This window comes from Pleurodeles waltl, chromosome 11 (genome assembly GCF_031143425.1).
Source record: "Pleurodeles waltl isolate 20211129_DDA chromosome 11, aPleWal1.hap1.20221129, whole genome shotgun sequence".
Classification (NCBI taxonomy): domain Eukaryota; kingdom Metazoa; phylum Chordata; class Amphibia; order Caudata; family Salamandridae; genus Pleurodeles; species Pleurodeles waltl.
The window spans coordinates 925,000,672-925,014,910 of NC_090450.1; the positions used below are offsets into that span (position 1 = coordinate 925,000,672).

Genomic DNA, 14,239 nt, shown 5'->3' on the forward strand with positions numbered 1-14,239 from the left:
TGCAAGGTATGGGAGACTGCATGCATTTCTTTTTTCTACAGGCAGTGTTTGTGGCAATATCACGAAAACCAACAGTGAACCTTGGGCCAGTAGACCATTAAACTGGCCCACAAACAGTAAAAAACAGCCACACACTGACCAATCAGATCAGCCCTTCTGGCACTACCAGATTGCCCTATGGGCCAGCCCGACCCTGATATTTATCTGAGTTGCCCACAGACTAGCTAAGAATTCTCTTGGCCAAAGCCTCAAACCCCCTTAACATTCCTTCTCGCCGCCAGGCCATGGCGGGGTGGAGGTTTGAGGGCTGCCCAAAAGTTTGCAGACCACTACTCTATACAGTATCACCCTTTCAAAGTTCATGATTTAGTGCAAATCTGTAGATCTTTGATATATATATATATATATATATATATATATATATATATATATATATGAATGTCATGCTTTATTTTTTAAACAAACTTGGTAACATTTGGTTTGTGGTTCAATGGATTGACACACCAAAATATTGCAGACACCACTATTAGCGCAATAAACAGATTTGTAGACAGTGCTGAAGTCAAGGACTTGGCATTGATGATCTTCTTTAAAAAAACAACCACTAACCTGGATCATGTAGAGCTGGGCGATGCGATACTCGTCCACCGTCATGGGAAGTGGGATGCGATATTCCTTAATGAGCATCTTGAGACCCCTGCTAATTCCTCCTGTTTAAAAACACAATCCAAGGGGGGCTCTAGCGACCACTCCTTAAATATCCGCACTGGATTTCATCGAGAACCCCTAAAATAATAATACAGAACACTGAAATGTTACTGTCAAGTACTGATAATCAATCCTAACAGTATAGTAAACAGTCAAGTCAACAACAATATAGCATAACAGCAGGCTGCCGAGGGCTAAACCAATCGTTAAAGTCCTTGTACCCAAGTTATAAGCCCAAACCACAGGCGAGGTCCTAAAAAGAAGAGAGCCTTTAACAACTGATATAGTCTGAGGCAGAAGGGCTATACTTCTGTTAGAACATTCCATCGTCACAGGGATACATTTTCTAAATGTAACTATGAAAAACAATAAGAAAAACAGTAGAATGTTGGAGGAGAATGGCTATGGCAGCCATTATTCCCCGCCCCACTCCACTGACTTCAATGGCGCTCCCAACATTCCATCCTTAAAGGGCTACATGTAACAATGAAAAACAATGGAACCAACCCGAAGGTCTATACCAACCATTATTCGCCACTTCCCACTCCATTGTCCGGAATAGAGCTCCAAACACTAAATCCATACAGGGCTACATTTATAAATGAAAAACAACAGGACAAACCAGAAGGTTTATCCTAGCCATTATTCGCGGCCTCCCACTCCATTGTCTTCAATGGAGCTCCCAAATTATTAATGTTCTAAAAAGAGAACGCACTTTGGTTGGGCGTCAAAGTGCCTCATCCAAGGTCGCTGCCAAACATTATTTATTTATAATTTTCAGGGTGTTGCCCACATTAGCTGGCTTTGCCATTATTAGTTACCAAGGTTTTCATGATCCAGCAGGCAGACATGCAGTTGACCCTCGTTGGAAACCCCCAGCAATTAAGTCAAGCACAGAGTTTTGGGCAGAGGAATTAGTCCAGTATCCTTTTTATAAAAGTGGAACACACACACACTGAGGCATACAAAGCTAGACAATATTACATGAAGGAACTCCGGAAGGCACCATCCATAGACATGTTCTAAATTTAGATCTCTCATCTCTTTATTTTTAGAAACTCTCCATGAGTTGATATTCTCGATAAGAAATAACGCCTTACTGCGGTAGTATATATATCAAATGCATCTGTAAGTGGCACCAAAGGTAAGCGATGGAAAGATAGATACAGTAGTGATCTGCTATAATTTATATATAACACTATCCAGAGAATTGGCAATACAAGCTTGTTTCAAATGATGGCAAGATGCCCACTCTCAAAGTTTTCAAAGCCGTCTAGATGGGACAGGCCTGTGTTGGTGGAAGAGAAATACACACAGAATAAACAGCTCTTCATAAAACGGATAAAATGTCTAATGTCTGACAACAATCATAGTACCAACATGCTGCCTTCAAAAGCCTGGCATCACTGTAATACATTGTAAACATGCAGCACTTAAAAAAATATATAGCCCGGGAAACATGGGTGGTCGTATAGAGGGTGTCTGCAGGGAGGTTTTCTCTTGGTTGATTATTACTGTTATGAAACTGGGAAATTAGGTATCCCTTCTTCTAAAAGGTTTTCCTTGCTGCCCCTTTTTAGGGTCGAGTGCACAAGTGCTCCATCCCTGTTATAATCTCTCTTTAGGCTTTTAACCATGCCCATGTCACATCTGTCACTTTCATTGGTTCGCAGGCTTGCCTTTTAAAATCCGCTTGGTTTCATTTGTAAAAGCCATGCATATGTCATGCCTTTTCCGGTATTTAGCCCTCTTTGAGTGCACCAGCCAACTACTGAAAACATACAAGGTTCCATGTTTTCAGTATGGCTTCTGGACTACTTTACAGTGGCGTAGCGTGGGTTGTCAGCACCCGGGGCAAGGCAAGTAATTTGCGCCCCCTAACCCGTGGATTTTAGCACTCGCGAGTGCGAGCGCGCCCCCCCCAGATATGGCGCCCGGTGCGGCCGGCCCCCCCTGCACCCCCCACGCTACGCCACTGCTACTTTATCTTTTTATTTTGCACGCAGTGCAATTGCGCTGAGTTTTACATAGTGCGACCGCGCTTGAGCCCATATTTATACTTTTTTAGCGCCGCATTTGCGCCATTTTTTTATGCAAAAGCGGCGCAAACTTACAAAATACAATTGTATTTTGTAAGTTTGCGCCGCTTTTGTGTCAAAAAGCGGCGCAAATGCGGCGCTAAAAAAGTATAAATATGGTCCTTGGTTTTTTAGTTTTCAATTTCAGCGCGATCACGCTGTGTTTTAAATAGCGCGATCGCGCTTCTTTTTTGCTTTCAATTTGTGTGGCAAGAAAACTCCGGCTAGGAGTTTGCAGCGTAAGTAGCTCTAACTCGAGCAAATGCAAGACCTGTTGCGTTGCAAATACTTGTTGTTGTTTGGTATAACTAGAAACACCCACAAACCCACTTCTACAACATAATGTGTGAAGTCCTTTATTAGTGGAAAAGTCTGCGAATCCTGCTTCCTTGAATCACTACTGGGAATTCCTATGCACAAAGCAAAGGCCTTTGGTGTGAGGTTTACATTGCCATCCAGGTCTTTAGTGTCTTGGCCTCAGTTTTAGGCCAGTGTTGGTTTATTGTTAATTTGGGGCTAGGGTCAGTATGGGTGTAGTTAGTGGCTCACCGGGAACTGTGTTTGTGTCAGTAATGTCTTGGGTCTGATTTAGAGTTGGGTGGAAAATGCTCTGATTTGTGGCCGAAGCAGTGTTTCGCCTGCTGGAATGTTCTCCAGTGTAAAATCCACCAGTCGAATTACCTATTCTTCGTGCTTAATTTGAGCCAGTGGTTGCAGTTAATGGGCACCGGCGCTCTTTGAGGACTTGCACTTATTTTTCCTCATCTGGCTTTGATCGGGAGCAAGAGAAAGAAAAACTCAAAAGGGGGGAAAAAAAGGGCATTAGAAAGAAAGAAAAACACTAACAAAGGTTGAAAGCAGGGACTTAAAATATAATGCAAGAGTGAGATTAAGGGGCCCGGAGTGTCTGGTGGTGGCGGAAAAGGCCTGAAGTGGAATGAAGACTAGGCAGTTTTGTAATCTGGCATCCCCTCCATTCTGTAGCGCCAGCCGTCGGCTACTAAGACGGGCCTGGACTCCAGCACTTACACTTTTACAAATTAAGCACTATCTGTGTGACTAGTAAGGCAGAGGTAATCGCACTGGACAATTTTCCACCTGTGGATACCCGTCCAATGGAGTATTTAAAAACCAATCATCTCTGAATCAGGCCCTGAATGTGTCGTTTTGTTGATGTTTGTATTGACTTGCTGTCAGTGCTGCTTTCCTGAAGGTGTTGGCTGAGTGGTTTGGTGACGCTAGTGGCACAGTGGCTGTGTTACAACAATCTCTCGATGTAGTGTCTTCGGGGGCCAGGATTAGCTTTGTGTCAGTATTCGCCTGGCTCTGGTATCAGCTTTAGTGTCTGTGTTGCATCTGTGTTTCGATGTCAGCACTGGCTTAGTGTTTCAATGTCGGTATTGGTTTAGGGCCATCCACAATGCATTTTCTGTGCACAAGCCAGACCTACACATGAAAAGAACTGACAGTCTGCATGAGAAATTGACAGCAGATTTACAAATCCGGTTTTGTCTGTGGAGGTGTCAGTCACTCATTCAGATAATGTTGCTGCAAGATGTGCGCTTGTTCCTCTGTGTGCTCAACCCTTAAACAGAAAGATAGGAAGATTGCCTGAAGATTTTCCATATTGTTAAATGCCCCTCAAAATAGCAGTGACTTGAAAGGGCGCGATTCACAAATCCACTTACACGTGTGACTTCACCTTACACACGCAAATGGCAGGGGTGTGGCTTCATGGGGGGTGCTTGGGGTATTACACTCCCTAATAAATGTATTTAGGGGTCGCAGGCCCCTTGTGACCCCTGGCACTTCCTTTGCGACCCCTGGCCTTAGAGGTCTCAAAATCACTACCAGGGGCACAGGGGCAGATCGTCCTCATGGAGGTTGCACTGGGTTCCACTTCCTTGCTTTCAGTTTTTTATTACAGTAATGATGAATAAGATGTTATCCACTATAGGTGTAATAAAAATGGAGTATAGTTAGCTGGAATATGACCCTCCTTGGTAGCTGAGGTAAGTAAAAAACACTTTTAAATGTATGTTGTGTGTATGTATGCTTGCAGGTAAGAGTGTGTTTATGTGAGAGAGTGTGTATGTGTGTGTATGTGTAAGCATGTGTCTATGAGTGAGACTGAAGGTCAAAGGGCGTGTGATGTCACTTCTGCTACCCCTGGCATTTTGGTGAGTTGACGTCCATGCAGACACACACAGATGAAACCGCACAGACGCTTTTCTTTAACATCGCTGTTTTGAAAGTCTTCAACAAGGTTGGGTATTCTACAAAATTACGTTTCTCTCTCTCTTACCCCTACCAATCCGCATTCGTCTCCCACTGCCCCTTTAGCCCCATTTATGCCAGTGCCATTGTTAGGAAACCTGAAGCTCCCCCCCCCTCCCCAGTCTTACTGACCAGGCTACACTCCTGGCAAATTGCTTGATTTAAGACTGCAAGTATGAACAAACTATGATCTTGCACTCGTAAATCAATTTACTCATGCACATTATTTCTCCCACAATGAGTTAATTCCATAACTGCATGGGTAAATCCTACTCTGGGGTCGTGGGGTATTGTACAAGGCGTAGATTACCACAAACACATGTTTTTGTGGGTAGTCATGTAAAGGGCAGGAGTAAATTCTCCAAAATTGGAAGGTTTGCAGGGTAAGAGGTTTCTCAACTGGGAAAAGTATTTCTCCCCAAAGAGAAAAAAATGTTTGGTGCACGAATGTACTGGCATAACCCCGTGCACAGTTTTACAGTGTGTACATTTGTGCAAGCAAAAAGCATATCACGCGGTCACAAGTGCAAACTCACCACATTTTTCAGGAGTACAACAGGAAACACACAACTGTCACAGGTTTCCAATCTTACTGTTCGAATCCTTTGTGAATTCAGAAATTTGCACACATACCATATGGAAAACTTCAAGTGCAGATGTCTACATTTTTTGTGACATGGGTCCAAAGCTTTCTCTATGAGTAACTATGACTTACTACTGAAAATCCAGGTTTGAGTCTCATGCATGTAAACCGCACTTATATTATGATATAATATTATGAAACAGGACATTGGTGTTCGAATCAGCTTCATATCTAGGTCTGAGAGGGTCAGATTTATAAGGAACTCCAGAGATTCAGGTCTTTCAGTTCTTCAATCCACTATTCACTTTGCTGATACACTGGATTTTACAAAAGGCTCAAGTAACTTAGTAAGCCATACCCCAGAGTTCATGGCACAGTTATAAACCCAGAATGTAAAGCTTCATTTATTCACTCATTTATTTAATTACTCACTTATTCTTTGACACACACGTTCACTAGCTTTGTTTGCTCATTCATTGATTCATTAATCCCACACTTTTTATTTCACCAACGACTAGCATCATTATTGCATTTACAATGTGGTTTTCATTGAAATATCTCTAAGCACCATACTGGAGGTCTGATTATGGTGGTCTGGACATTGCAACATGCCCATCATATACCCTCAGAGAAAGTTGAATTGACTGGTATGCAAGAACCAAGAAACTGACATAGAATGACTACTGCATTCCAACTCGGCCTTGAGAAAGTTTTCTGAGCGAAACACATGTCGGCTGAATTTGTGATATCTGGGATCAAATGACGGTCAAGCTAACTTCCTTTCAAATTAAACATACTAAGGGGTACGATGAATAAGCTTTCCCTACTCCAGTAGTTCTTAGGGTGATATTGGCTACCTAAATGGGATGAGGAGTCAATATCAGGCACTCGAGGCACAGTGCTACATGCTGGAAAATCGCCCTATTTCAGGAAGACTTGCACCATTTGCTTCACTGCATTGAGGTAAAGTCTGTACTCTGTCACAAGCGATATTGTACTTATCTGAAAAGCTCCTCATTGTAAAAAAAAATGAAACCAAGTTACCCATAAAAGACGTGCTTTCTCCAAAATATGTTTAAAGAGTTTCAGGTGCAAAGATGATGCACATAATAATCCATACACATAATTTTTTCTGATTGTTGTTGAGTAATGCAACTGAATATCTTTAAAAAATAGTCGATTCCCTGTTATGACTCCCTCTCCCCTTCCAGCAAAACAAAGTTCCAGTCAGGATCCATATAGTTCCCATACTGTTAGACACCTTGCCCATCACTGTACGCTTCAGAATCAGAAGCCGGATTCAGCCAGCGTAGACCTGATTCATAGAGCATCATTGACATGTGTTTCCGGCCTGCTTTGGGTTGACCAGCATTTTTACTGTAGGTGCGGAAGGCGGCTGAAGTTTGTTCAAATTTGCTCATTCTATCTCTTATCATAGCTGTTAATTTTTCCATGGCATAAACTAACCACAGTTTGGGCCACCATATGCGTAAGGGGGTAAAACCAACTGTGAAGTTTCTAAAAATGTGCTATGGGGAACTTTCCACCCCAGAGCTACTTCGTAAGATGTTTCCCACTCATAGTGTTGATTGAGTGTTCAAAGTCAGGGGTTCTAAGTTCATCTCAACCTCTGTTGCGCTTCTAATTTGATCTATTATGTTTGTTCAATATGCTTGGATGATGCTACATGACCCACCACTAAGTATGTGCTATCATTCCTCGCACTCAGCTCCCTCCAGCAGAGTTCATCTGGTCCAAACATTCATGTAAATAAACAGGGGTTAAGTATCACTGCAGTAAACATTTTATTACTATTCTCCATGAGTTGACTGCATATGGACACCCTAGCTGCCAAGGACCATATATTCAACCACAGTAAACTTTTATAGCTATTCTCCGTGCATTGACTGCACAAGGACGCCTTAGCAGCCATGGACCATATATTTAGCCCCAGTAAAATTGTACATCCTTTTTCCTTGCGTTGATTGCACAGAGACGTCTTAAGGCACCTGGACCACAGATTCAACCATGAGTCTTCCGTGACTTGTATTTCTAATTTTGTTTATCAGGTGGCTTAGTATGTAGGTTTGGTTGTTTGTTGTGATGAAAATACTTTTAGTTAACAGGTCTGCCTCCTGCAGTTTGCTGTTAACTGTCTTAAACCTACACTTATTTTAATACCCCCACAACAGCGTGCAATGGAACAGATAAGATTCATGACAGATTTTTGTTATACCTTCGGACTATTTAATGATTCCCATTTAGATTCATTAGGCCAGACTCTAAAACTAAAAAAATTTTATTGAAAAATTAACAGCCAGGACTGCAGGATTACAACCCTTACAAATTTGCTCAAGCAGAAAAGTTAGTAGCATGACGGAATTTACTTACGAGCAAATCTTCTGAGGGTGATGAGTTTCTGGCTTTTGGTGAACACTCACAGGTCCAGTTAGCAACATGTTCGTGATAGTCTGTCGTCATGATAATGCTTTCGGGATTACTCTTGACAATGTCAGGAGTAAATATGTTCTTAGGGTGGGGGTAGGGCGGAACTACCCCAAAAAATGATGAGGTGACGGCAAAAAGGTACCTCCACAGAGAAAAGAGGGGTGAAAAAGTCTTCAAGTTCAAACGCGTGTATGCACTAGTTTCTACCTGTAGAAAAGTACAGCTCTCGCATTTCCATACACCGTTATGCACCGGAATAGTCCTGAGAATCCGCAACTGTCACAGAATCTTAGAAATACTCCTGGAAGTTTTGGGGGGATTTCTACAAAATCAAACACCTACTGTAAACCTAGGAGTAACATTACAGGAGTAAATTGTCAACTTTTTTCTAGGTACTTTTGCACAGTCAGGCATTGCCTGTAAGACGTCACTCAGGTCTCATAGACCTATGTTGAACTTCCCGTGTGAAGGGCATGGCTTAGGCCCATTTTCCTCCAAGAAAGTGGCTCACAGACGGCCATGGACAGGTTCCATCAAGGCTCAAACGGCCATTCAGTATCCTGTGCTGTTCCAGCTGAAGACCGAGGGCCTGGGCGATTCCTAAACCCCCTAATACAGTGAATAGTGCTTTTAGAGGAACAATTTATCACCCATCGCCACCTGATTATGATGCTGTACTGATCGTGCCTACCAAAATGGTTGAACAGCTCTGATCTGCCTGAGCAAGTCTGCATAGATCAATTAGTCAGTCAAATGCACCATTACCTCTACTACGGTTAAGTAAAACACTGTTTCAACAAAACCCACAGGGCCCTTGCACAGCAAACAACTATTTAAGATCCTGTTCCCAGCTCAACTGGGTAAACGGAAAGCTATTAGAAGCCAATGAGCATTTGGATCAAAAGGAATTTTCTTTAACACAAGAAGTGAAACAATTAAGAGTATATAAAAAAGGAGGTAGTTCGCACATGCTGTTCTTCAGGCCGGCTGCTTATTTTTTTTTCACAAAAAATTTAGACAAACTTTTATTATCCAAAAATCAATTTCCTTTGGATCGGATAAGACACACATAAAGAAAACAAACATCTGCCAGAATACATTTGAATCAAACATATTGTGTAATGTCTGCACTTTTTTTACCGCTATTTAAAACTTCTCAAACAAAGTGTATTAATCGAGGCATGAGTGCCAAATGCATTAGTGATGAAGGAGGGAACATTGAATGCTAAATGTCTCAGGCTGGCGCAGTCCTTTTTCTGCAGTGGGGACTGTTGCCAAGGTCTTAGCATCATCGGTTAGTTCAGATTTGATGAACACTGGTTTTTTTCCCCAACATGCCGCTGAGTCACCACTTGCTGGGATGGTCTGCCAAGTGGTTTTCCTTCCCTCTGCACCCGACAATATCATGGTCAGACGAGGGGTACCTGGTCTGGGAGTTTACTCTCCAAGAGCAGTGATGTGGACTCGAGCACTGAGGGCGCATCCAGAAAACCTATAAAGATCCCTGATGGTAACCTATGATTGGTTACTGCCCACCAGTCAGAGCAAGGAGGACTCTGGGCTGAAATTTCAGAGCAAAAATGAGGACCAAGTGGAACAAAATTGATTCAAAACAATCCGCTCTATCTAATGTATGCCCAAATTTAAGAGTAGAAGACCTTGTGTCTGTCTGCTAGACTCTTTCTTATGCCTTTGTTAATTACTCTTTATTTGTTTGGAATATTTGGGGTTTTCCTAATAATACACTCTTTAAGTTTAATTAATGTGGTTGGTTTCTTTGTGTTTTTTCCCTTTTAGCCACAACAATGCACATTAATTAATTATAAACATTGCAAAGAGTAAAACTGAACATTAAATTTGTATGCATGCTTTGTGAATGTAAAGGAATTTGAAATTGGAATCTAAAAATGATGTTTGTAGTAGTACTGCAAACATGAGTATGGGTGATTGCTGGCCTCAAATTAAGCACCAGTTGCACTGACAAAAAGAAAGGGTGCCTTAGGAGCAAAAAAAAAGACAACGCAATATTCTACAGTCTTAGGCATATGGCTTTGTCTTTTAGAAATAAAACCAAATCTGAAACGCACCAACATTCCAATTAAAATTGCGATTTTGCATACATTTTCGTTTGTGAATTAAAGATAATATTTCATAATTGTGCATTTTGTGATGTATACTTGTTTCTGTGGTTGTGTGTATTATTCTGAGGCTCAAATTGTAGAAACTGTACCAGGGAAGTTACAGCAAACAAGGCATACGAGGCAATACATTTTTACAAGATACTGATTATGAAGCCGAGGAGAATCTCACCTGAAAATAAATTATAGCACAGTACTAGAGAGTATTTAAGCATGATATTTCAAAAAGCTTATCTTGCCAGTAATGCATGGGTGCTGCTCTTCAGAACCCTCAGCCCACCAAAGCAGTACTAACTTTAGTCATAACTTACAGGAGACCCAGAGGCGTGGCACCCACATCTAACAAACTAATAAACTTTTCAAGAGATTTAAAACAGCAGACTCATCATGCACAATACTCTGCAAGTTTTGGTAGAAGAAACAACCAGAGCATTATTTTCTACAAGCCACTCAAATAGATGTATTTTCGGAGTGCTTAATTTGTGGAAAAAAACGTGCCGGTGCCCAAAGTTCTTCTCTGAAATACAGGGCTGCTGAAATTAAATGTGTGAGTACAGAATACTGAGGCAGCGTAATCCTAAAGCCATCTCGGGCATCTTTAATCCATTTTCAGCCACTCCCTGCCCCTTCAGCTTACTTTTGCAGCTTTCTACTTTCTCCTTTTGTGAGGCTTATCCCTCTTTCTCTTCATCCCTCTTTCCCATATGTGTATTTTGCTGGCAGTAAATACCTGATGCAGAAAAATAAGTGCCTGCTCTTAAACGTAAGTGCAGGTCGCTGCACCGGAAACCACTGGCTCAAATTAAGCACTGGTATTTCACCACCTTGGCCAGGGGGTTGAGAATGTTTTTGTGTAAACTCTTCTTTTGGGCTCCAGAAGCTTAGCTACCATTGGTGCAGCAAATGCAGTGGCACCGTGCCCAGAGGACCCGGATAACTACTGTATTCTACTACCCCGACAGCAGTCAAAGGGGCCCTTTTCCTTGTCTGCACCAGGCCCAGTGCATCCTTGCCACGTCTCTGTTGATTTCCAGAAGCTGTGGGATCCCCACTGAACGATAGATCGGCATAATGTACCCTACTTCTCTGCCTTTTACTAAATATGGGGCCATATGTACCAGCGCATTTTCCCATAGACACAGAATGGGTAAAACCCTTTGATACATCTGGCCCATGGTTCCTAGCCTGTGATGGTGAAGCTTTGAGCCTGCGATGATGCTGGTCTCTGTTTTTGTCATAAAACAGCAACTTCTCAAGTAAGTGACGAGGAATGAAGACTTTGATGACTGGTGTTACACAGACCTTTTCCTCTGCTAATTGCAGATCATAAGCCCCTTTTGCCGTTCTGGGTGATTGCTGTTCTACTAACAAGAAATAAAATTAAAAGAAAACATGTTCACCTTTTTCTGATAGTTAGTCACCTAAGTTGGCTTTATTTTTTAAAGTTGTAGAACCTTTCAAAACTCAGTGCCACTATGGTATCTTGTGGACGCTTGCGTTCTGGATGTTGCTCTGCTGCCCTTAGAGAGTCCACCTGGTGTTTCGGCTGAGTACCTCGGCTTGAGGAAGCTCCTTGGGTGTCTGACGTCCGGTATGTCTGCTGTTGCTTCTTCTCATCTGATCCCGCTGCTCAATTTTTTCAGGAAGTCCCTTTACGATGTCTCACGATTAGTGGTGGTTACACTAAGAGATGCCCGTTTTAACATTAATAATCTTCAATTCTTGGTGACCAGTAAGACCGCAGTGTATTTTGGTACTTGTAGTCTAAAAAATCTCATTGCTTTAAGTGCTGAGGTGCTGGTTCCCCGAGTGACCCCGGTAATTGCAGTCTTTCGTATCACAATCTTTCATATTTTTTCTCAGTCTAAAGTCAGTATCACACTGTAAATGATCTCTTTCTGTACCCCTCACAGTTTTCAATGATCCTCGGTGAAGCTCGGTTAGGAAGCAGGGGCGGCTCCTCTGGGCAGCGTCGCCCTCTCTCCCCGCAGCAGCGGCAGCTACAAAACCTTTCAAAGAAAACAATAATAAAGTATGTTTATTATAATTTTCTTTGAAAGGGGCGGGGCCACAGGGGTGACGTGCACTGAGGAGGAGTGCACAGCACTCCCCCTAACTGTGCATGTATGGTTGGCCGGCCGTCTCGGGTTGGCCAAACCCACATGCACACAGGGCTCTCTCCAACCCAGCAACACAGTTGCCGGTCTGGAGAGAGCAGTCACAGGCTCCCAGTCTGCCTATGAGCGTCCTGGCTGGGCCCTCCCAGCCAATCCTGACGCTGCTCTGAGCAGCATCAGGATTGGCCGCAGGGCAGGCTGGGAGCCTGTGCCTGCACCAAGAAGAAGACAGAGGAGCAGAGCGGAGCAGCGCAACGGCGAGGAGGTATGTTTTTTTAATTTTCTTATTTAATTTAATTTTTATTCCCCCCCGCGCCACCCCACCCCTTCTGCGCCCCACAAACTGCCACTGTTAGGAAGCAATGGCTCTACAGTGAATCCTTTAATCTGCAATGGTCAAATACAGAAGTTCAGAAACAAGTCTGCATTCTCTCCAGCAAACAAGCCCCTGATGCCCAGGGACAAGTTTTAAAAAAAACAAGGGGTTGCGGTCAGACAAGGCAGTTCAGGATTTGTAATGTTCAGATGCTGCTGACCACTGAGAATCCGGTGTATTCTAGCACTTGCAACCCCTCACATCACCTCCATTTTTAATATTCAGCTGGCATCTTTATGGGCATCACAATTAGGGTGTTCTGAGTTTAAATATCTATGCTGCTTGGATTAGAATTGGAACGAGAACTGCAATGAGACTGGCTTTGGCATCCCAGTTTCCTTCTCATTTAGCCAGGGAAGTCACCAGTTTCATGTATTTGTAGATTTTTCTTTATTTTTTTGCTCGACCTTACCTAAACTCTCCTGTTTAATCTTGTGCATAAAGGCCAAAGGATAAATTAGTTAGTGAGGTAAAATCCTGAAGGGAGGTGTTTATTTGAGGGGTCTTTGTGCCTCTGTTTTAGATTCCCGTCTTGACTTCCATAGTTTTAGCCTCGATGTATGTTTCCATGTTGCCATGGTGACAAGCATTGGTTTGTTAAACTAAAACAGAAACCCCAGGTTTATGCCAACTACAGTTCATTGTATTACTGAAGTCAGTTCCCCATTTTGTAGGGGGTGCAGTAACCTCTGCTCAAGCCAGTAAATTTGTATCAGCCCTTCAGAGGAGGGAATTGCACTCTATGATGACTTCACAACTGATTTAAGGACCACGGTCCTTCATATTCCTGAAGGTGGCAATCAAAGTCCAACAGGCAGAAATCATACTCCAACTGGTAACAAGACACAAACAGATGGGGAGGCTAACCAGTAAGCCTTTCCATTAGAATTTTGATTGTTGTACATATTTTTCTTGGTGAATTAAACAAAATATGTTATGATTTGTGCCTTTGTTTGATGCATACTTGTTTCTGTAGTTGTGTATATTGTTTGAGGTTGAATTTGTAGAAATTGCTTGGGCGGGGGGTCCCTGGCTTTCTACAGTCACTCAATAGAGCTCCACCCATGTCAAAAGGTTAAGAACCGCTGCTGTAGAACACAATGCAACATAAAAAAAACCATTCATTACCTCTCACAAGGCCTGATCTGCTTGTAAAGCCATCCTCTGACATTATCACTCAGTTAAGTCTTGAATCAGACATTTTCAAAACAACTCAATGGAGCAAAAACAAAAGTTGCGGTGGTGGCATAAAGACATCCTGCCCTCGAGGCCTTGTTGCCAGGAAGGAACTGAGGACACTGCTGGAAGCTCAACTTCCAGTCACTCTCCCTGGGGGAGGACGAGAGAGAGGGCAGCGAATCATTGTGTCAGTGACGCTCTGCACTCCAACAGTGCAAGGGAATTACAGAGCGGGACTTGCTCATAGATACCTGGAGAATTCCCAACAGACCCAGCCCTCTGAAAGGCAGGAAGTCTGGGAGATGGGCAGAGATGTAAATCAATCAATCAATCAT

At 42.7% G+C, this 14,239-nt stretch overlaps 1 protein-coding gene across 8 annotated transcripts in view; it reads right to left on the reverse strand.

Moving 5' to 3' along the window:
• The window catches only part of PITPNM2 (phosphatidylinositol transfer protein membrane associated 2), an 832,934-nt gene that overhangs the window by 498,406 nt on the left and 320,289 nt on the right, over nucleotides 1-14,239 (reverse strand). For all 8 annotated transcript variants that reach the window (XM_069214977.1, XM_069214974.1, XM_069214975.1 and 5 more), the window contains exon 3: nucleotides 610-786. In XM_069214977.1, coding sequence (XP_069071078.1) covers nucleotides 610-687 — 78 coding nt within the window. In that variant the 5' untranslated portion in view covers nucleotides 688-786. The remainder of the gene's footprint in view (nucleotides 1-609; nucleotides 787-14,239) is intronic.